This window comes from Populus alba, chromosome 1, assembly GCF_005239225.2.
Source record: "Populus alba chromosome 1, ASM523922v2, whole genome shotgun sequence".
Taxonomy (NCBI): Eukaryota; Viridiplantae; Streptophyta; class Magnoliopsida; order Malpighiales; family Salicaceae; genus Populus; species Populus alba.
In genome coordinates, this window is record NC_133284.1 from 30034052 (window position 1) to 30059009 (window position 24958).

At 31.7% G+C, this 24958-nt stretch overlaps 1 protein-coding gene across 1 annotated transcript; it reads right to left on the bottom strand.

Moving 5' to 3' along the window:
• Window positions 1-7619: 7619 nt before the first annotated feature.
• On the bottom strand, window positions 7620-14135 carry LOC118032967 (hexokinase-3). Its single transcript, XM_035037775.2, has 9 exons — window positions 12747-14135; window positions 10810-10960; window positions 10524-10706; window positions 10041-10115; window positions 9013-9168; window positions 8809-8907; window positions 8601-8728; window positions 8368-8449; window positions 7620-8260 (listed from the first exon to the last, which is right to left on the bottom strand). Exons 1-9 carry the CDS (start codon window positions 13016-13018, stop codon window positions 7883-7885), a joined length of 1524 nt encoding a protein of 507 aa, XP_034893666.1. The 5' UTR covers window positions 13019-14135; the 3' UTR covers window positions 7620-7882.
• Window positions 14136-24958: the final 10823 nt, after the last annotated feature.

The window sequence follows — 24958 nt, forward strand, 5'->3', positions numbered from 1 at the left end:
CAACTTATTATGGATCCAAATTCAATCAAGAATCTTAAATGTCATTCAATTTAATTTTGAAAGATAGAATCATTGAAAAATATTAATAAAAAAACTTACAAAAAAAATGAACAACCAAAAAATAAAAATTAAATCTGACAAGAAGAAACCTAAGGAGGATGAAATTCTTTAAAAAAAAAATGATCCCCCAAAAAAATTGCAATTAAAATAGTTCGGACCAAACTTGAAAAATTAAAAAATCATAAGGGGTAAAATTTCAAATCATTTGTAACATGATAGATTATTTATAGATTAAAAATGGTAGGGGTGAAATAAAAAAAATATTGATGGCTAACCGAATATAATAAAACAAAAAAAAAAAGTAAAAAAACATATAAAAAAAATAAGAAAACATCAAAATAGAAAAAAGTGGGCAAAAAACAACAAGGTAAACCTAGAAGACCTCTTAAACCTAGTTTAATTTCTAAAAGTTGCATTCCATTAAATCTTTGACTCGGATTTAATCAAGAAGCATAATTCTCAACCAATTTATTTTTGAATGATAAGATTGGCAAAAAAATATTAATAAAAAAACCCTACAAAAGCAACAAAAAAATACGAATAAAATTTGATAGAAAAAAATCCTAGTGAGGATGCAATTTAATGAAAAAATTTTAAAAAAAAATCTTAAATAAAATAAATAACAATTAAAAAAATAAAGACCATAATTTAAAAATTAAAAAAATCATACGGGTGAAATTAAAACATATCTATAAAAAAACAAGTGAACCTGGACAAACATGTTAAACCTAATTAAATCTTAAAAACCTTGCAACTAATAAAACTATGATTCAAGTCAAAAAAATTATTATGAACCAATTTAAAAATATTAATTTTAAAAACTTGTCAAAGTGAATTGTAAAACAAAACCAATTTAAAAATGATCCCAAATAAAAACATGTCAATGCCAAGAAATTAGCAATTAAAAGAACATTGATTAAATATGATAGGAAAAAAAAGCTAAGGAGGGTGAAATTGAAAAAAAAAAATTAATTTGAAAAATGACTCAAAATAAAAAAAAAATAGTAATAAAAAGAATGAGGATCAAATTTAAAAAAATAAAAAAATACTTTAGTATTTTTTTTGTTAATAATTATGTTTATTTATATTGTTGTTATTGTATTTAAATAGTTATAGCAATAGATTTATAACTATATAAAAAAAGTGCTTGAACCAAAACTTATATAATTTTTGTAGTATTTTATTTTTTTACAAACTAATATTGATATTTCATTTTTTTAATGATTAGAATTAAATTTATAAATTTCCCATCCCAAAACTTAAATTTATTTTTTCTAATATTGATAATGTGCTTTAAAAATCACAAATTAACATGGTTATCTATTTTCTCATTTACAGCATATGGATGTTACTAGATGTCATACTCGCGCGATGCCTTTAAAGTTTGCAAGGGCATTTTTGGTTTTTCACCTTTTCAAGCACAATGCAATGACTCTATTGCCTTTAAAGTTCAAATTCTCAAAGCATGTTTGGATGGCTAATTCATCATTTCATAATGTCTTTTTTTTAAATAACTAATTGGTCCTTGGGAAATGTTGTCTTTTGATACGTAAAATAAAATCAAAAAGTTGTTGATGTGTACATAGTAAGCGTCAGTTGCTCCTCTATCTTTGGAAGATGCATGCAGTTGATTCTGGTAGTGAAAAAATTTATTTTGTTGTCTTTTGATGCATCTTAACCTCTTTTTTTCCCACCTGGGGCGTTTATATGGTGATTTTGTCTGATTTGTTGCCAGTTCAGTTCTTCTTCCATTTATTTCTCTCTCCTCTATCTCGATCTAAACACTGCCTACAATAAAATCACAACAGCCCTTCAGTTTCTTTTTTCTTAAGATTTAATCACTATTCTTTGAAATGCACTTGTTTTATTTGAAAAAATCACTTCAAATTAGAATTTGTTTCAATTTTTTCTTTCAATTTTCCATCTCTAAAATTTATTTCTAATTCTTTTTATTGTTATTTTTTTTTGTTTGAGATGGTATATAATATTTATTCATTGCGATTCCATTCTCATTCTTTTTCTTCTTCTTTCAGGTTTGATTCTTATTTTTTTTATTGCTATTTTTTTTCTGACTTTATCCTTTAAAATTAAATTGGTTAGGAATCATACTTCTTGCTTGAGCTCAAATATGAGATTTCATGGGTTAAAATTTTGCAAGATCAACCCTGGTTTAGAGGATTTGTCCAGGTTTCTTAATTTTTCATGTTATTAAATTAGGGTTGTTTTTTTATATCATTATATTAACCAAACTTATTAAACTCAATCGATTCAATGACTCTAGTCTTGAATTTTTTTTACTTTTTTGGAAATGTTAGCATTGTCTTAACTTTTTCTTCTTACATTTGAAAAGATTTGTTCAACTCACGGTGTTGCACACCAACAACTGATATAGATTTACTCGAGTTAGTTTTTTTTTTTATATTAAGATTTTTTTTTCAGCCTTTAATATTTAGCTAATTATAATCGGGCTTCTTATTTTATTTTGCTATTGGTTTCATGGTTTTATCCCAATCTCATACCCTATATCGAGAGTTTCGCAAGGTAACTATAACTAACACTAGCCAATCCAATTTGCCTTCATTTTAGTATTTTTAATAAAAACAAAAATATATCATTCAATATGTCATCATTTAAATATTTTAAAAGTATTTGGGCTAATATAAATCAAATTTTTTACTTTCTAATATCTTTTTAATATTTTTTAGGTTGAAAAACAATTATTCAACCCGACAAAAAACTAGTGCGATGAGGATGCATGCAGCTCCTAGCTCGTCTACTCCTCTTTGTGAATGCTGTCTTCACCTCCAGCATTTTCTGGGAGATCATCTGGTATCCACTTGGGATCCTGAATGTAACCAGGCCAAATCAAACACAAGAAAGACTTCTTGCTGCTAGCTATGTCCACCTTAATTTCTCGTTTATAAAGAAGTTTACTTCCCATCTCATAGAGATAACTTGAGTTATGGGTTCGCTTGTTAGCCACTTTATTCTGCGACCATTTTTTGCATGATATCAGTGCTGTGCCAATGATGAATATTTGTCGCTCCAGGCAGTCCATGGTGTTCCATATAAGGGGGAGGTTGTATGGCATATAGAAGCCACAAGAAGTCATCAAACTGAACAAGTAGAAACTGGAAGTATCTGATGCGAGGCGCAATGTCCTTATGATGACCGTAGTTTGTAAATGTTGTTGTCCTGGATATCTAAGGACTTGAGATTTTTGGTTGCTGGATCTTATAGATTTTCTATTACATAAAAGAGAATGGAGCTCCCTGGGTTCTAGGTTATATTTTTCTACCTGTACGTATTCTGCTCCCTGTATACTATTAGCAACTGTACCATGATGGTAAAATCCAAAGGGTACTTGAAGCAGCATATGACTATGTTTTAGGACCATCTTCTGGAGACTACGTACAAAATGCATGTATCATGTAGAGATTGAATAAGCTACATGATGCTTGGAAACTTCAATTGATGCTACAGTCGTAAAATACCGAAATCCACCATAGATGATACAGGAGAGAGCTTATCATCAAGCCGTTGCTTCTATCGTTGATTCAAGGAATAGGGCTTTCGCAGTTGAGATCATGAATTGACATAAGGGTTACCAGTTGCTTTTCCATCCTCTGAGTTTCCCGCGAGAAGTCGTGGTGTAACCCTGGAAGAAGTGATGAAATCAATGACTCAAGTTTGCATTTGATTTCAAAGATCAAGAAACTGCATGTGTCAGTTTAGTTCCTTCATGGCGTGCAAATTTCTCTCACGCATCTTGCTGGGTGCGATTGAATAGTTACCACATGATAATTAATTAGCAATGATTTTCTTATAATGACCACAAAGAAGGCTTTTACACACCATGCCAAATTGTAAGCTTTGATGATACACGATGTAGAATCTGCAGGGCTTGGGCTCCAATTGATGATCAATCAGTCACCCGTAAAAGATTTGTAGCCTAACCTACTAATGGCATCCATCGTCTTCTTTTGTGCCCAGAAAACCATTTAAGAAATTTCTGGAAAAAAAGGAAAGGAAGCTAGAAATAACAAGGCAGGATGGATACAGAAGATAGGAATAACCCAAATTACACACTATTTACCATTAAACACTTGCCAAGCATGCATCAAACAGACAATAAGCAAGGACGACACCAGGATTTTCAGCTATCATTAACATGAGAAGACACACAATTCTTGACTGGAAAAGTAGACAGATGCTAACCAAGAGAGCAGGCATCACATTCAACCGGAGATTTCAATAGCCTTGACATCATGTTTCTTTATTTCCTCCGTAGGCACAGTGACAGTAAGAAGCCCATTTTCCATATATGGATTAATTTCCATCTAGTTTTTTAAAACTCTATTTAGATTAGATCCGAAGTGATCAAATCCCAAATTGACTTATCAATTTAATACTTGGGGTACAAGAATAAGGGCCATGAATGATAGATAGCCTTGGCCTTCAACTCTTTGCAAACCTCTCTTGCATGAAGCGCTATGTATGTATATCGATGTGTCCTTTTTTTGGTGTGATTTATTTTTTCCCTTTTGGAAGGAAAACATCTTCCTCCACGTATAAATAATTAGTAATTTAGGTCAATCTAATTTAAAAAACTTGTAATTTGTTAAATCATGGATTTGAGTTCATTCAAGAAACGTAAATGTTATCCAATTTAATTTTGAAAAATAAAATCATTAAAAAAATATTAATAAAAAAACTTGCAAGAAAAAGGAACAACAAAAAAAATGGGGATAAAATCTTAACAAGAAAAAATCTAAGGGGGATGAAATTAAAAAAAAAGATGATCCCAAACAAAAAATAACAATTAAAAGAATAGAACCAAACTTAAAAGATTAACAAATTATAGGGATGCAATTGAAAATAATTTGTAATATGATAGATTATTATAGATTAAAAAATAGTATGGGTGAAATAGAAAAACATTGTTGAGGGCTAACCGAATATAATGAAACAAAAATAAATAAAAAATAAATAAATTTTTTTTAAAAGGGATAAAAAATTAAGAAAACATCAATTTAGAAAAAGAAAAAAAAAAACAGGGTAAGTTTGCAACTCATGAAAACTTGGATCTGGGTTCAGTTAAGAAGTTTATTATAAGCTAAGTTAAAAATATCAATTTTAAAAAATTATCAAAGTGAAAAAATCATCAATCGAAGGAACATGGATTAAATTTAATAGGAAGAAATACAAAGGACGATGAAATCATAAAACAAAACCAATTTGAAAAATGATCCCAAATAAAAACTTGTCAAGGCCAAGAAATTAGCAATAAAAAAAAACATGAATTAAATTTGATAGGAAAAAAAAAGCTAAAGAGGGTGAAATCACAAACAAAATCAATTTAAAAAATGATTCAAAAATAAAAAAATAACAATAAAAAAAATGATGACCAAGTTTGAAAGATAAGAAAATTTAAGAGGAGTGAAATTGAAAAGACACTAATTTTATAGATTATTCAAGTTAAAAAAATTATAATAAAAAGAAAATTGACCAAATATAAAGAACCAACAAATTAAAGGGTTGTTCTTGAATTTTGAAGGGCTTGCCATGAAAATCTAAGTGGGGAGACAGAGAAGAGGGGGGAAAGAAATGATGGTACATGTGCCACCTCATCAAGCCGGAGAGAAATTTAAGAGGATTCATTCGGGCTTGTTTAGTTTTTCATGTTATTCAATTAAAATTATCTTTTTTATATTATTATATTAACCAAACTTATTAAACTTAATCAACTCAATAACTTGAGTTTTGGATTAATTTATTTTTTTAACTTTTTTGAAAATTTTAACATTGTCTTAACTTTTTTTCTTCTTAAATCTAGAAAGATTTGTCTCAACCCATGAAGTTGCACCAACAACTGATATAGATTTATATGAGTTAGTTTTTAAAAAAAAATTTGAGATTTGTTTTTCATTTATAGCCTTTAATATTTTGCTAATTATAATTGGACTTTCTACTTTGTTTTGCTATGAGTTTCATGGTTTTATCATAATCTCATATTTCATATTGCGGGTTTCACAGGATAATTATAATTGACATGAATCAATCCAATTTACCACACTCTCAATAATTTTAATAAAAAAAGTATATAATGCAATTTATCACTATTTAAGTATTTTAAAAGTATTTCAGCTAATATAAATCACAATCTTGAATTTCTAATGTCTTTTTAGTGTTTTTTAAGTTGAAAGAAAATGACTCGATCCACGTACTAAAAATCTAGTATCATATTATGCTTATCACTTTAATAAGGATTTTAAGATAAATATAATATAAAATAATATTTTATGTTTTATATTTATATATTAATATTTTGAAATGTTTTCTTGGTTTAGATTTATTAAAGTGGATTGTATGTGTGTGTCTATATATATATATATATATTTATTTATTTATTTATTTAAAGATATTATTCACCGATACACGTAAAAGTACACGAACTGACATAGCTTAATTTAACTTCTTCCAACGTTTTTTTTTTTTAAAAAAATAAAAAGGGACATGACACAAGCTAACAAAAATGTGTAGAATGATTCTGTTCTACACAGAGCTTCATGTAACTCTTTCTTTCTCACACTCACATATCATAACTTAAGGTGGGGGGAGGGCTATCCAATATCCATGAATCCTGAAATTTATATGATTCAGTGTACATGCATGCGTCGCTTCATAGCAACTCAAATTAGTTGATCCTCGTAGAGATTGAAAATCATCTCTGATCATTTAATGTATAAAAAAAATTAATAAAAAAAAAATATGAAAGATATAGCTCAATTAGTGAGATTATAGGTTTGATTTATAAAAATTATTAGTTTAATTTTTAAAAATTTTAGGGTACTAGAATCTTATATGATTATTAATTTTAGGATCTGTGAAATTAGTCGAGGTACACACAAATTGAACCAAACACTTATATTAATAAAAATAATAATAATAATAATAATAAATTATATTGTTGGATGACATCATGGTTAAGAAACCCGTCACCGCTTGCTGACGAGGGGGTGGGGAATTCTCGAATCTTGGCACTAAATCTTCCCACGATGACGGCATTGTTACATCATCGTACTATGAAGGAAGTGGCGCCGAGTAAACATGGCCACATACTTGCATTTATTTCTTCATAATAAGATATTTTTGCCTCGTGAGTCACCATTATGGAGGTGACTACAAATCTGGTGGATGTTCAAGTGGGCAGGCGTTGTTGTTTTTAGACTGATAGTGGAGGATACGAGGTCAACTGGGAATAACTGGACGAACAGGGTTGCTAAAGACTTGGGCAGTGCGTCACTAATCTCAGCAGTTGTGGACTTTGACGTCTATGATTAGGGTTGTCAGATTTGATGGCAATAATATGTTCCATGTGTCAACGGTGATGGTGGTGAACCCTGTAAACAGTGACAGTCGCAGGAGATGTCTAGGGCAGATGGAATGTTAACGGCGGGGTTTCCGGTCAACGATATTGGATGGTCAAGCAGCGGGATTTGATGGTCACCAAATCTTAAAAACAACCTCGAGATGTCTGGCCCCGAAATTACAAAGAATTCAACACTGTAAAGACCACTTTCTCATTTAGTGATGAACAAAGAACAATTTTCACAACGCCGACAACAATACACGGGCGACTTGAGAAGAAAAACGTCAAAAAATCAAAGAACATTGAGGTACGAGGACCGTTAACGATGACTTTTTTTTCTTTCTTTCTCAACAAACCCTTTTATATATAATATATATATAAAGATATTGAAAGAATTCTACATTTACAATGGGGGGGCTGGCTATATGTATATATAAATAATATATATATTTATAGCAAGTTTACGCCATCCACGCTGTAGGATGAATATGAGGCAGCGAGGAGAGCTCCGCCAATGCCTGATCCGTCTTCTGTAACCTGGAGACTGACATGGTGGGCCACATCTCCCAATATTTCATTTAGTGCTTCATGCAAGTACTCTCTGAACATTGTATAACTTGTATATAAACCCCCTTCAATCGCCACAACTGTTCTTTTCATTTTAACATCACTTCTATTTCTTCCACCAGTGATGCCTCCACTCCCATCCCGTCCAATCTTCTTCAAGATTCCCACAATGCCAGCGGCTGCCAATCGAGCAGCCCTACACGTCACAACATCACATATCCTTACAACAAGCTTTCGGACTTTCAAAGGGACCTCTGAAATCTGAAATTGACAGATGCATTGGAGAGAAAAAAAAGAACCAAATTAGTCAATCCATCGCAGCATTAAATTAGTACAACAAGAATGGGGGGGAAATGTGATCCATCTACCTCCAGAGTTTCTTTCAATATCTTAGCAACTTCCTTCAGCTCAGGAGAGTCATCCTCATGCATTGCAGCCAATAAAGGTGTTCTGATTAACAAGCAATAGAAGAAAATGAGTGGGTTAGAAACTTCAAATGACAGTAAGCATCCAACATCAAGACAAGAGGCAAACTTATACAACGATTAAATCATTTGTTCAGCTAAAGGAACTCCTAGTCCACACAAGATTTGTGACCTACGGCAAAATAAAGGGGATAGATAATCTGGAGGAAACAGGTCCAAATATATCCGACTCTAGCGAGATTCTGAGAATAACTCTTCGAACAATGTCACCGAGATACATTCCTGATATCATTTTCTCAAAACCCTGCAAAAAATTGCAACAAACAAACAGTGAGCAGGTCCTAATAGTTATCAATAACAAAAACCTAAGCAACTGCTGTATACCTGATCATTTGGGTTAGGGCTTTCGGAATCCAAATCAATATCATAAGAAGTTCTTGGTAAATGAGATGACCAGAAATTCCCCCATTCCATGTTAACAACCTAATTAAGTAAGATAACAGCATAATAAGAGTAAGAAAGGTTAATAACGGATCATTTTTCAAGCTAATCGCAGGAAAATGCCTGAATGAGACAAAAGAATGGTACCATGTATCCAGAAGTTGTAAGCAGACCTTGACACTTTATGATGGCATCTGCCCGTTCTAAATAACAGGCATTGGTACCTGTTCCAATTATCACAGCAGCAACAGTATCGGCATCATGATAACGTCCAAGTGCTAAGGTTCCCACAGTATCATTTACCTGTTCAAAACAAAATGCACCTCATTTTTCCTTCATTAATACATTAAACAAAATCACAGAGAGAACCACACCCGTCCCAAATGAAGTGTAAAGTACAAAACTCACAAGAAATTTTTTTTTTTTTTTTGGGGGGGGGTGGGGGCTGGCTGAAGCATAGACAAATGAAGAAAGTCTAACTAACATAAGGCAGTCTGAAGCACCACCCTCTCACAACAAAAGTTAAAGAAATGACAGTTCAAAAAAGACATCCAGATAGACAAAAACTATTAACAAAAGGTAAATTTGAAATCAACAAAGGAATAAGTTCACAGGCTCAAGCATATTGGTATTTGTGCATTTATGCATACAAGACCTGGTAATCCTTAAGTTCTAGATCAATCCAAATAGAAATGTAAGATGAACTTTATTTTGCATACATTACATCATCAACTGTGACCTATCCAACATCCTGGTATGTGTAAAACCCCACCGGTTACTGTAGCAGATGTCTTTCTTATGATTAAGTACCAATTATATCAATGAAAGAAACTCCATGCAAGTGAGTGGTAGGGAAAATCTTCACAGGTGGTCTGCTGCATGATGGTCAAGAACTTCTTTTGTTCTGATCATAAATCAAATTTCGGTAAACTAAGGAAAAAACTCAACTGACTTGGTAGTATATATTTTTTACTGCAAAATAGTTCCTGTACCAAAAAGAAAAGGCATACTTTTGACTGACAAAATATAATGCCAATTGAAATATGCCCAAAAAGCATCCAATTTTTCATTTATCCTAATTCCTTCAAATAGCAATAACTCCATAATTGACTTTTTATATTAGTTAAAGGAAATTAATTAGCAATGTTGCTTCCGTAAGAGAAGAAAGTGCTTACCAGCAATGCGACTCGCATATCTAAACCACTCCTGACCAATGCAGCTTCTAAAAGTTTGACCACCTCTTTTCCAACCTGCAACCATTTGTGCAATAAATCATTCAATAAAAATTGGAAAACTAAAGAAAACTTCACTTATAATAGTAACTTGATTAAAATGCATAAGAACTTCCAGATTGACTAATAGAAGCATTTCACTTGCATTTAAACATATTTACAATGAGCAATCTCATTATCAGGCCAGTTATGTTTTTAAGATTTTTCCTCATCCTAAAATCACATGCAATGAAAACACACAACCAGGGCACTCCAATTCTTCACTTGCTGCCCCTTAAGAACAGCACGAAACATGTACAGACATATTGAGAAGAGCAAAAAGGAGTGGAAAAACCAAATATTTGCCTCACCAGCAGGAGGACATGCAACTAACAATTATGCAGTCAACATTTACAAAGTTTTCTTGGTAGAGATCATCTAGCTTACCATGTCCTCAATTGCAAATCCTTTTGTCCATTTGATGAGGATCCCTGAACAAAGTGATGACTGTTTCACTGGAAAAGAAAATGTAAACCCAAGCTCCCTTGTTCTAACTGGAGAAGGCTCAGAACCACTTTCTTCTTTTTCAACAAATTGCTTCAAGGTTGAAGCGATAAAATCAAAGAGATCCTGTAGCCAAAAATGCACATTAACTGCCACATCTATCAGCAGATGATCTTTAATCAAGCATGCCCTAAGATAGTAAGAGTATTTGCAGTGCAAACTCAGTCACCTCACTTGTGCTTGTCATCAAGTGCTGGGGAATGGGTTGTCGCTCCACATCTTGAGACAAGATTGAAGATCTTCTACCTCCTAGCTGAATCCGCAAGACCCTAAAATTAGTACCCCCAAGATCTAGAGCATAATAAGTTCCTATCTCACTCCTGACAACAACATCAAAAATCAATTTACCAAGGCAACCTAAGCAAACAATACAAATATAGACCACATAATTGAAAGTAGATACAACTCCAATAACTGATCATTAAAAAAGGAGCAATTTACAAACACAAACAGAAGCACAGTCCATTATTGGCCCCCAAGCAAGTTAGTAATTATACATTTACGTTATGAATACCATGCATGCCAATTGTGAAATTAATCGGCTGTCCATATTTGTCTCATTTATCGCTGCAAATGATAATTATATTACATGAATGGACAAGAAAGTGTCTTTTTTTCTTCACTTCAGAAACTTTAAATTGATGTGCATTGCATGCATGGGCAAAGGATCAAAACCAACTGTGGATAAAAAGGGCAAATTTATGCAGGATAACAGTGGCAATGGTCACATCTGGTGTAACTTGATCCTGAATCTTCTAGCTACTATAAGATTCAAAGACCAGTACCAAAAACAGGCTAAACACTATCAACAACTATTAACATACCCTCTCCATTCCAAGATCTAATTTCAGCCCTTGCAAGTTTTCAACAGTCAGCCCTCAAAAAGAAAAGGGGGGCTTGCACCACATGTACAGCCTGACAGTTTCAGCAATGGATACCATGAACTCCTTGCGAAAAAATGAAATATGCAACTATTATGTTTCTAACCAAATCAGCGCTTCAACAGAAAAATTGCAGTTATGTATTTGCCCCAACAGACTTTTAAAACCTTTGGTAAATCACGTCAGATATGAAAATTCTGTTCATTGAATACATTGCAGATTCTGTCACTGATTCTTTGAGCAACCAATCCCGTCCACTTGGGAAAGAAGACTAAATGAAAAACAACAGATTCCAATTGAGGAACCTAAACACGTAGAATTTCTCAAACAGTTCTATAAGATTTTAAATCAGAATAGAAGGGAATAGAAGGAGAACATTTAGATTCTATAAACTTAAGTGTAAAGTTTTGTTTGAGACAAAAATATTCCCAAATCAAGTAGTGAAAAAGTCGATTCATTACAAATATGATATGTCAAAACAACAGATACGAGGACATGAATATATAATTCAAAAGCGCAGGCGTTTACAAATAAACCCAATTCCAAAACCACTGTACCAGAATCATCTAACCGAGTGAACCCACCAAACATTTTAAAAGCAAACTTATACAACACGAAGGAAAAAACAGCAAAAAGACCGAACATCACATCAAAACAAAACAAAAATAAAACTGCAACAACCAAACACTTTTAACAGTGACAAATTTGGCAGAAAGCGTGAAGAAACACAGGAAACAGAAAAGGCACAAAGAAAGACTGTCCAAGTTGCAAGAAAACAAGGAAAAAATGTTCAAAAACCATTTCAAAACAGCAATGGGAAACAATTGTCCTGACTATATCAAATTTCAATGGAAGATAAAAATAGCTAAGAGTACAAAAAGCATGAACATCCCAGAAAAAGATCGCAAAAATCGTCACGAAAAGACCAAAATACCAAACAACCTCGAAAATGAAATATGCAGAACCAAACTAGCAAAAAATCAGATAGAAATCAATCACAGCCTATCAAATCCAAAACAACTAGGCAAACAAATATCAGCAAAAGAAACTAAAGTGACAGGTGCCATTCAACCAATCATTCACCTTTTGATTCCTAAACCAACCAGCAATCAACCAGTCAATCAGTATGAAACAGAATACACGAGCTGGCGCAGGCGCACTTAGTAGCTCTCACAAGTCGAAACCAGTAACAAAACAACAAGGGAGAGATAGATTAGATTATTACCCAGTAGGCAAATGGTCAACAAAAGTGAGTAACATTTTGAGCTTAGAGCCACCTTCCGAAGCCAAACCAGCATGCATCTCCACAGCCATAGCATCCACTACTTGCCTTAACCTCCCAACTGGTGTCTCACATGCTTCTTCTAGCTCTTTCAACACTCTCACCACTCTCTTCCACTTCCTCCTACTCCCTACCCTCCTCCCCAAAACCACTCCTGCCACCGCACACGCCACCACTGCCACCCCAACCGCCACCCCCACCGCCACCTTCCCCATCACCCACCTTTTTATCTAACTATTCCACCTACCTCCTTATTACTATATCCTCACCAATCCAAGAGAGCAGTAAACCGACGCCGTTTCATTGTGAAACATCGAAACTTTGCTGCTGTGTATATGAACTATCTGAATGAAGCCCGGGTAGGAAAAGGTTAGGTACTTGATGAGGATTCAGCGGCGGGGGACAATCGCCGGTGAAAGCTCTATGAAGGTGAACTGCTCGAGGAAAGGGCTTAAAAAAGATTGTTTTTTTTCTTTTTTTAATTGAATTTTACAGGGAAGAGTTAGGAGGAGTTGTTTTTGAGGGGGTGAGGAGAAAGGGAGAGGGGGATGGGTTTTTTTTTTTTAACAAAAAGAAGCGGTACTTATATATGAACTAAAATGACAGATTTGCCACTGTTAGTGGTATAGAATGACTTCTTTGTGTAGCGTATCTTTTTGGAGATTTTATTACCGTTTACGAGAAGATTTTTGAGGTTAATGAGAATTTTGACTCGTGGGCTTTCCTGCTTTTTGGTGGGGGTGGCTCCTGTAATTGCCGTCGGTGTTGATTGCCTTTGACTCCCTTGATTAAGACCTTTCCAGTGTGGAGATAAGCCACGTAGGGGTGGCTATGAAATGCCCTTTGCAATCGACGATTGTGTGACGTGTAAACTTGCTTATCATTTTCCGGTGAGAAAAAAATAGTGTCGGAATTCATAGATCATTATTTCTTCTTTTTAATCTCGTTGTGTCATTTGTGAATGGATTTGGCTCCTCCACCGACCATTTAGCTTTAATGCATGCATGTTTTTCCCATCGGAATTCGTGTTCATGTATGATCGATGCTCAAACAGAAAACAGGGCGTTATGGGATGCTGTTCCTCGAGAAACAGGGAAGGGGGCAAGGCCGTTTTAGTAATCCTCTACTAAATTTCCGAATGGCAAGTTCCAAGACGCCAACCCGGCATCCTCCGTCGCCATGAATGATGGACGAACCTCCGGGATAAAACAGGAAGGAGAGGGCAGGATGGGCAATAAAAGAAACGCTGCAGGTGGGTTCGGGAGAGAGTGTGTGAGAGAGAGGGGGCCTTTTGCTTTGTTTTTTTACCCTGCTGTCTGTTTGTATGCATGCATAAAAGGGAGTGGTGCCGGGACTGCCATATTTTCGAGGCAGGATTCTTAAAGCGAAGAGAATTAAAAAGAGATTCAACGGCGACGGTAGCTGCGTATCTCCCCCTCGTACCTGCCAGCTGTGTCCCGCTAATTCCAGCTGTGCTCGCTGCACAACTGAAAGCCACCACCCGGATCCGTGAGCGTGCCCCCACCCATTTTGTTTCTGAATAATCATTTAACAATTAAGAAAAAAAAAAAAAAAACCATCACTACTGTACCAGTAGGAGTGTCTGTGACTCTGTGTTGTATACTATTATTAATATTCACGAAAGAGAGTCACGAACTCGCGTTCTTCCAGGTTGCAAGTTGAATGATCGGCCTGTCTTGTTTTGCTCAAGATTTAAGCTTTTAATAATAAAAGTAGATTATTTACCTTGACTCTTGACCATGTTGCCTTTTGTTTTTTTCTTTCCAGGACAGCCATGGGTTTGAACAAAACAACATGCTGCTCGCTGTGATTTCTTCGACAGAGTTAGTTAAAGATTAAATAGTCAATAATGGCACTTTCCATGTTCTTGAATTTTAAATTGCTTACTGTTCTTGGGAAAAAACACTAATCTATTTTTTTAAAATTCAGCACAGTTGATAGGTAGATTTGTTTATCATTTTATATTTCTAGAAATGTTCCAACTATAGATGATTTGTTTAATCCGTGATTTTAATAAATTTATTCTTGATAAACATGTGGTCTTCGGAAATATCCTTTTATCTTTAAGGTTTTTTTTAAAATAATAATTTGTTTTTACAGCACTGTGATGGCAGGTAAATGTGTTTGTTTGCTGGGAAAATAAGTACACGGGTGCTTTGTTAAGATCAAGTTCTATTCTTTCTATTACATGGTTATTTTTTCTTCAATTTGGAGGCCTGTTTTTCTGAAATTTGACGAAAATTGCAATTCAAAGTGTGGTGAAGTACGTGGTTTATGATTATTTTTTAAATAATATTTTTTATATTGAAATACATTAAAATAATATTTTTTTTATTTTTTTAAATTATTTTTAACATAAATACATCAAAACTATTCAAAATATATAAAAAAATTATTTTTTAATAAAAATTATTTTTTTAAAAAAAACGGGTATAATCTATTTGAAATGCTCTTATGTAATCAGCTTGTAATTATTTGTTTTAAAAAATTTAATTACCTTTTCTTCTAGAAAAAATGAAGTAGTTTCCAGAAAATATAATTGTTAACATTAAAACCGAAGAAACGGGGAAAAATGACAAAGGAAATGTGAGCAAACAACTTTATTTTTTTCCAAAGACAAGAATGGTGTGCACTTTATTCGCAATTAGAGCAATTGCTTTGAGTACTCCTGTATAACGGCGTTGTAAATGTGTTCAGGCCAAGCTCGTATGAGATGTTACATAAGAACCCTAATGGATGTGCTCGCATTGTTTGGTGTTGAGATTTAATATATTTTTTAATTAAAATATTTTTTTTCATAATTTTTTTATTTTTAATATTAGCGTGTTGAAACTATAAAAAAAAATATATAAAAATATCAAGTTGATTTTTTTTTATATGAAAAAACAAATTAACTTATTCAAAATTAAACGCAACATAATTTTAATTGAAATAATTAATTCAATTTATTTTTATTTTCAACTATATCAAATCAATTCTAATTGATAGTATTTTTAAATTAATTTATCATTAATTTAACAAAATTCTAAATTCAATTTAAATAGTTATTTTATTTCAACTAAATTAAACACAACTTAATAGCAATGTAGTATATATATTTACTTTTTCTTGTGGTATCAAAAAAAGGGTGGAGTATCTACTTCTAATGGTGACAACAACAGTAATAACGGTGAATTTTTAATAGAAAAACATGTAAGGATTATTTAATTCAACAAATTATAAATTCAATTTAAATAATTATTTTATTTTAATCAAATCAAATACAAATTTATATTAATGTAGTATATATGCTTACTTTGCTTGTAGTACTAGAAAAAAGAATCGGGAATCAACAGGCAACGATGACAATGATGAATTTTAAATAAAAAATATCCAAAAATATTTAGAGAATACTATGTGTTTGATTTTTTTAATACTTAGAGAAGGGAAAACATGTGTTTGGTGTGGGATATTTGGAGAGACATGAGCCGAGAATGTTAGATTGCAAAGAGAAAAGGAGTTGTTTATGTGCAATGTGGTCTTCAATGTGAAGATGAGTTTGAATTACTTTAAAAGCGTGATAACGTAAATATATGGTATTTCATTTAATTTTTTTAAAATTGTGTTGTTATCAGAATCTTTAATTTGCCGCGATAATTTGTTTTTAAAAAAATCTTTTTTTTTCACAGTGCTGCAGTGACTTTTGACCGTACAATGCTAATGAAAGAGTTGACTCGGAAAATAGCTGGCATTTCCATCTGATTTTGAGCACGTGAGATTTGTTAAACTGTTCCAATTATCAAATGTCAGCTCTGCAGTGAGCCGGGGCCCACAAGAAGCCTGACGTTAGATTACTAATTACTACTTACAACTTATAATTAGTGGTAATTGCTTAATTAATTGCCACAGTGTAATCGATATTCATGGCCCTTTTATCATTCTATACACTTCTTGTAGTTTATTTCAGTTCAGTTAGAAAACATTATAATAAAATAATCAAAATAGTATTTTAGTGTTCATTATATCAGTAAGAGCGGGTTTGGAAATATAATTGAAACTATATTTTTTTAAATTATTTTTTATTTTAAATTGTTTTGATGTGCTGATCTTAAAAATAATTTTTTAAAATATAAAAAAACATCATTTTGATGCATTTATAAGCAAAAAGTACTTTAAACCGCAACTGTTACCACAATCCCAAATAGAAAATAAATATCAGAGTTCTACCTAATTATTTTTAAAGTAGTTATTGTCTGTAAATATATTGAAATAATATATTTTTTATTTTTTAAATTTTATTTTTAATATCAGTACATCAAAAAAATTTAAAAATATTTAATAATCAGAAAGAATAAAAAAATTAAATTTTTGAAAAGCACAATCATGACGCAATAATAGACAGGCCTTAAGAGCATGTTTGGTAGTGTAGTGTTTTTTTATGTGTTTTTCATTTGAAAATACATCAAAATATTTTTGTAAGTATATATTGTAATATTTTTTTTATTTTTTTAAAATTTATTTTTAATATAAGCACATCAAAACAATTCAAAAACACTCAATGCTCCGAATAAAAAAAAAATTATTTTTTTAAAAAAGCATGGTCATTACGCAATAATATACAAGCCCTAAAAGCATGCTTGGGAGTGTAAGATATTGTTTTTTAAATTATTTTTTACTTGAAAATATATCAAAAAAATATATATATATATATATATATATATATATAATTTTCTCTTCAGTTTTTAGAATCAAAACGATAAAAAAATATTAATTAAAAGGTTTTTTAAAAAACATTCAAAACTTTTAAAAAAACATTGTTAATTAGATTGCAATTCCAAATAGTGTTTTTATCATTTATACTTCTATGATTTTGATTTAAAACTATGAAATCTTTAGATTAAAAACTAATAAATTATTCATTTTTTAAATTAAAAAGTCTCAATTATTAGTAAATCACTAAACCAGCAGATTGCAATTGTTTTATAACATGATTTAAATCATTAGCATCCACTTGCTATGGCTGGTGTACCTGTTATACTACTTTCATATATTAATTCCAAATGTATTATTTCATAACCATAAAAAAAAAAAAAAACTATGCTCCAATGCTGACATCAGTCATATAATTAAGCATATACTATAAGATATCTCTGTGGGGTCCCCACCCCCTCTCTAGCTTTGAACCTCTGATTTGAATGGTAGTTGTGCTAAATACATTAGAAAACGCATGTTGTGTTGAATGAGAGCGTTTGGAAATTCTTTTTTTATTATTATTAAAAATTAATATTTTTTTATATTTTAGATTATTTTGATATATTAAAAAATAATATCACTTTGATATATTTCTATATAAAAAACAATTATAATCACACTCTCAAATAGGCATAAAATGACCTTCTACATAAAGTTTATAATTTTGTAATGAAATCTTAGTTTCATGTTACATCATATTCTGTTTTATAATGTGATAGAAAGTTCTACAAGGATGATAACAGCAATGTTCTTCGCAAAACGATAATGCCAATCGGCTAGTTTTTATTATATATATAAAGACATTGTTTAATTTGAATATAGTTTTAGGTATTTGAATTTTATACAAACACTTTATGCTTGATCGTTGTATAAAGACAACCGGCGACCACCGTATCGCAACCAAAATCTAAAACCAGGCCAAGAGACCACGACCTTACAGGAGGTAATGCCATGATGTATTTTAACATCTGGGATTATTCACCTTTCTTGATCATAAGTTCGACCAATGAGAACTTGGCAATGTTGCTGCAGGAAATCAAACCTGAATCTGCACAAAACACAGCATCGATCCCACCATTCAAATTTGAGTGTGTTCATGGCATGTCCGTTCTTTGTCATCGCTTTTATAGCGTGCTCATGGGCCGGGTATCTTTTAGGAGGACATGCTTTTTGAATACCTTTGCCATTTCTTTGTCATGCGGATCGAGGGGGGGGGGGGGGGTGCCCTAGCAAGCAAGAAGATGGTGTATATTTTTATTTGTTAATTTCTATAGTGTTATGGGGTTGCAGCGTTGCTCTCCTCCACAATTAATCCACATGTTTGTGTTTTTGTCAATTAGTGCGTATTTTTTGTTATGAATTATGAAGAAAGATGGAAAGAAGCATTGTATATATCAAAGAAAAAAGAAAGCACCTTTATGTGTCAAGTGGGCTTATTATAAAAGCATGCCATGTCTTCAGACGAGAAAAAAGAAAAAAAACAAAAAGGAGGGGAATTTTAAAAGGTAAAGCTTAATTGATTAGTTTTTTGGTTTTTTTAGATATTATAAATTCAAGTTTTATAAATTTTAGGGTTATTATAAGTTTACATGGTCGTTAATTTTATGACTTATAAGATTAGTTGAGATACGCGTAAACTGAGCTAGACACCCACATTAATTTATGGGAGAGATTTTGATTATTTTTTATAATAACTAATTTTTTTTTTTTAAAAAAAAAAGAGAAACGAACAAGGAGTTTATTCAACAAAGATGATTAACTGCAATCCTGAGATATGTAACTCAACTTATTCAGGTCCTGGATTTGCTCCCATGGATTATCAGTTGCAGTTCCACAAATCTCAGGGCCACTAGAGATTTACATGATCATTAATTTCAGGGTCTGTAAAATTAGTTAAAATACATATAAACTAATCCAAACATTCATATTAATATTAAAAAATATATATTTATCGCTCTTTTTATTGATTTGATCTTCTTACAACTGATGATTTCCAGCGGAAAAACTTCAGCCGATTTGATAATGATTTGCTTCTTAATTACATAGTGAAGTACATCTAGCTCTTTGAATCAAACAATTATATTAGTGTTTTTCAAGAGCTCATTACAAAATTCATCAAAACCGTGTTGAAAGAGCTAGGTTTTGTTATTAACCTAGTGTCTGTCTCATTTGCTGGAAATTCTGATTTTCATTCTCTTTTAATTTTCTTTTAACCTATTAATTTATCATGTTTTATGAGGTTTTTTAAATAATTCTTCAAAAACGCGTTAAAATAACTTAGTTTGGTTTCAGAATCCACCTAAATTAATGTTGATTTTTTCTTATAACTTTACTTAATTGATACCTCGATTATTTTTTATTAACATGGATGTCCGAGCCAGTTTATGCGCACTTTGACTAATTCCATAAGCCTATATAAACTTCTCATAATTTTAAGGTTTACGAGACTTAAACTGATAATTTCTAGAAAACAAATTTAAAACCTGACCAGTTAAGATAAACCCGTCAAGGTTGATAACTCGATTTTAATTTACTACACTAGAGTGTTTAACTTTAAAGAACATATTGTAATTAGGAGCTTGCTACTGAATGTTCTAAAACATTGTTTAAATACTTTCACATAACATGAATCATTTGGTTAAATTTTCTACATCTTAATTTAATGTTTATAAGATGAGATATTGTGTATTATTTAGCCCAATTCATTAAATAAAAATGATCTTGCTTATGGTTACTGTTGTTCTTGATCATGCTACAAAAACATATACCTTTCTATCTTGCATCTGTCATCATTCGTTGGGACAAGAAGACATCCAAGTCTCCACGTTTTTGTATATCTGGACAATTAAGGCATCGAAGAAAACTCCCGCCCCCTAAAACCTAAGAAGATTAAAATACTAATATAATAAAAACCTGCCTCAGGGATCATCATTTCATTAACAGGTCGAGTTGACCATGGCTGTGACAAACACTGCAAAATCAATGATCATAATCGAGCCAGGTCATAATCATGACTAGCAGCGGAGAACGAAAGTGGAGGTTTGATGATTTTGTAACACACTGGGGGCAATATGGAGAGGAAAAGCCATACACAGTCTTGCTCTTGCTCGTATATGAGGATATTTTTTTTTAATAATAATAAATATTTGAATCATTTATAATTTATATTATTTTCTTATACATCATTTCAAATAAAATTTTTTTGAATTTAAAATTTATATATACTCATACTACTTTATGTTTCATTTTTATTATATAAACAAAATAATGAGATTCGAACTCGTGACCGCTTGATTATCATAGTTCTAATATCATGTCAAAGAAGCATCTCAATTTAATATCTTAAATTGTTAGGTGATATTTCAAGATATGATTTATATTATTTTTTAGTATATACCTTAACTAATCTTTTAAAATCTTAAAATTAATGATCAGATAAATTTTTAATGGCTATAAAATTTATAACTATAAATGGATAACTGCTAAAATCTAACTAGTAAAACATTTCTTGAGTTTCTAATGACTTGTCGAATACCCAATGAACATGCCGTATTTGGGTTTGGAGTGGTGCTTTTGCCTTGAAATAATGAGTTCGTGACAAATGCGACATTGAAAATAATTAACAGCAGGCTAATGGACGAGCAGCTAGAAACCTTTCCTTATAAATATTGTTTTATTATTATTATCCTATTTGTGTACGAGTGAGCATCAGTACGGACATTCATCTTTAGCGTGTTAGGAGAACGTCTAATATACAAAATTGGAGTTCGTGGAGAACTAAGTCGCATGGCTAGATCCAATCACTGATCTGAACTTGCAAGTGTCCACGCATCAAAGCAGGATCTTTGTGTCGTTTTTATCTTTTTGTAAAGAATTGAAACCTACCACTCAACGAATGCAACTTGAACAGATGATCAATCAATTTCCTAATTGCCGATGGAAAATAACTTGACATTATTAGCTTTTTGACAACATCTAAGTTCTCCTGATTCTTCTCAAGTGTAACCCAATTACACAGTTATTAGGTCCGCCTCCTCGAAGTTAACCGAGTTAATCATTTTTTATTTAAGATTATATTATTTAAAAGAATTGTTTTTATCAAATTTAATTAAATTGGTTTTAATTACACGACCACATAATGTTTTACTGATTTTGTTGGGTTGATTAAATCAAACAACTCAATTTCAAGTTATATTTTTTAAAATTCATCATGGACCAAAGACCGGGTTTAATAAATTATACTACCTGCTCTATGCAATTAAAAAAAATAATCATTTTCACCGTACATGATTAAACTAATTGGATACCAAACAAACTATAGAATAAAATAAGACAAACAGTTCTGGATTCTTGACATCACAATACACCCTTTCCTAAAGGAAAGGACATGCGCACTTAACATGCTCATTTGAATAAATTTTCTCATTATATAATTAATTAGCTTATTCCGTACGATTAATTGCATCGAGAGATGAGAGGTTGGATAACGTAGCATAAAGTGGCTATGATATAAACCACAAGGGCATACTTATTTTTTCAAAAAATAAAAAAACAATTTCATTAACAATAAAAATAATTCATGAGTACTATACTTAATATTAATTCTTGTGTGATTACAGTTATTTTTTTAAATTATTTTTTATTAAGTAATATATTAAAATAATATTTTTTTTAATTTTTAGAAATTATTTTTAAAATTAACGCATTAAAATAATCTTAAAATACTAAAAAATATTAATTTAAAGTAAAATAATAAAAAAATATATTTTTTTAAAAAAATCTTTTAAAATATAAAAAATAAACAGATATATAAACGTTAAATGTTTCCTGTGATGTGTTAAATAATTTTAATATTTATATTTTTAAGAAAAATCTAAGAAAACCAAAACACACGCCGAGTGATTGACGATCAAGCAGCTCGTTATCATGTAGGAGTCAACAACTCGTGTGATTCACAGACACAAATAGGAAAAGCCTTGACTTATTAGTTTGAACACCCCGCCGGCCGCCCTCTGTTTCTAGAAAGCAACCTGCCGACCAAAAAGTGGACATGATATATTCAATAGCCTGGTATCTCTGGAGATATCAGTGTCCGAGGGGTTTCCTTTCCGGTCGTTGGCTTCCCACAGTGAAGTGATCTCCCTCCCTTGAACCTGATCATATATAATGGAAGGAGGGTGGCAGTCGCTGTCAGGCCGTCGGCGCTGTTGTGTTCTTACCAAAAACAAGTAAATGAAAGAGAACCCCCCAACTTGAGGTTGATTCTATTCCACTCGTGACTTTAATTTGATTGTGACCACTTCTACATCGTTTTTTTGGATTTTGCACTCACCCAATAATCGCTTCTCTACCTTTAGTTTTGCTCCTTTCCTTTCTTCTCTCAGGTACAAATCATTGACGACGCTTTACACGCTTCCACCATACAAGGCTTGCATTTTCCCGGTGAACAAAAAGAAGTTCATATCCGGCCAAAGTTACATGATGATTACTAAAATACAATATGCTTATAAATACTTTAAGTAATTTGATTTATTTTCTCAATTAATATGTTTGATGACTTGACATGTAAAGTTTAGAAGATGGTAATTGATAGCAGGTGATGCCTAATAAGCTAAGATAATCGATAACTATGATGGTAACAAGTGGTGTTTGATAAGTTAGATGATCGATAACTGATACTTGTAAAAGATTTTTTTTTATGGATGTAGGAATTCTCTAATAATAAAGTTAATAACTTTATAAAGAAAGAAAGTACAATGATATTTTAAAGACATACATTTTGAAAATATATGGGATGAAAATGTTGAGAATGAAGATATTCTGAACCTTGAGTTTGAAAGATTCATAATGTATTTATAGCTTACGAGTTTTATTTTTTTATAGAGAAAGGGGGCTAAAATGAAATTTTACTTTTGTGATATTTTGAGTTATATTCTACTTAAAATAATACATGTCAAGTTAGTATAAAATACTAAAAGATCCGTGTAGGGCCCTAAAAGAATTCCCTAACGAGTATTGGACCTGGGGTGCATGCCTGAGTCTATGTAGTATTTTTGGGTCTGTTTGAGGTTTTTTTTAATTTCATTTTATTTAGATACATTTATATTAGATTAATATAAAATCTCAAGAAAGTTGTATAGAACTCAAAAAAAAAATTCTATGATGATCCGAGTCGGGAGTAATTCTTGATTATATTTGGGTGTTTTTTTTAGTTTCATTTTATTTATATCCATTTGATTCTGACCACTTCTACATCAATATTTCGGATTTTGTACTCACCCAATAATAGCTTCTCTGGCTTTAATTTCGCTCCTTTCTTCTTCTCCCTTTCCTTTCTTCTTTCAAGTACAAATAATTTATGAGACTTTACACGCTTCCACCATACAAGGCTTGCGTTTTTTTAGGTGAGCAAAAAGAAGTTCAAATCCAGCCAAAGTTTTCACGTATGCTATATATTAACACAACCAAGTTTTCTTTCTTGGTGAACATACATGATATCTATTTCATGCATGCCCTTTTTTTCCTTGTCAAAACTAATGGTTTAGCTTGGTTAGAAAATAATATAAATTATATTTTAGACTTTATCTAACATCTTAAGCTATTGAATTGAGATAGTTTTTAACATGGTATCAATAATATAAATCATATATTGAAACCTCACCTAACAGTTTAAGTTATTGGGTTGGAATGATTCTTTGATATGATATAATAGTCTTGATGATCAAGCGGTTATGAGTTCAAATCTCATCATCCCTATTTATTTGATAAAAAATAAGAATAAGATAATATGTGCTTGTGCAAGTTTTAAGTTTAAAGGAGTTTTACTTACAAAGATATATTAAAAAAAATATATAAATTATATCTTAAATTTTTATTTAATAATTTAAATTATTGGATAAATATTTTAACTTTGAAGTGATCAAAGGGCTAGAGCAACTTTCAGGTCGAGGGCGCAAATTGATTAAAGGTAATAGGACGTAAGAACAGTTCCAAGGCATCAATAATTTGAGTAGACTTGGCCCAGCAAGACATGAATAAAGCTAGGGCAAATATCTCTCAGTGATTTACCTCGACGTTAGCATGAAACGTCACTGCATCAATCAGCTTCTGTGTGTCATTCATTAAATTACACAAGCAAGAAAACAAACTGAAATATCTAACTTTACAAGTTTCAAATACGATCACATGCCTTGCCCTTCAGATACAATAATCAATGTTTTCCCCTTTCCCTTGTATTTTCTTCTCTTCCTTTCACCGGAAAGAAACTAGTTTAATTAGACCGACGGCCCTTTTAACATTTAATAATAAGGTGCTCCACTACATACCTTCATTGGATGTCGAAGACTTTATTCATTTTAAAACATTCAATATTTAAGTATCTGTTTTGTAATATAATAACTTTA

Coding starts and splice junctions, on each gene's coding strand:
- LOC118032967 (XM_035037775.2), bottom strand. CDS start 13,018: ATGGGGAAGGTGGCGGTGGGGGTGGCGGTTGGGGTGGCAGTGGTGGCG. Junction 9,169..10,040: donor ATATGCGAGTCGCATTGCTG/GTAAGCACTTTC, acceptor TGTTTTGAACAG/GTAAATGATACTGTGGGAAC. Junction 8,450..8,600: donor TCTATCCCCTTTATTTTGCC/GTAGGTCACAAA, acceptor CTTGTTAATCAG/AACACCTTTATTGGCTGCAA.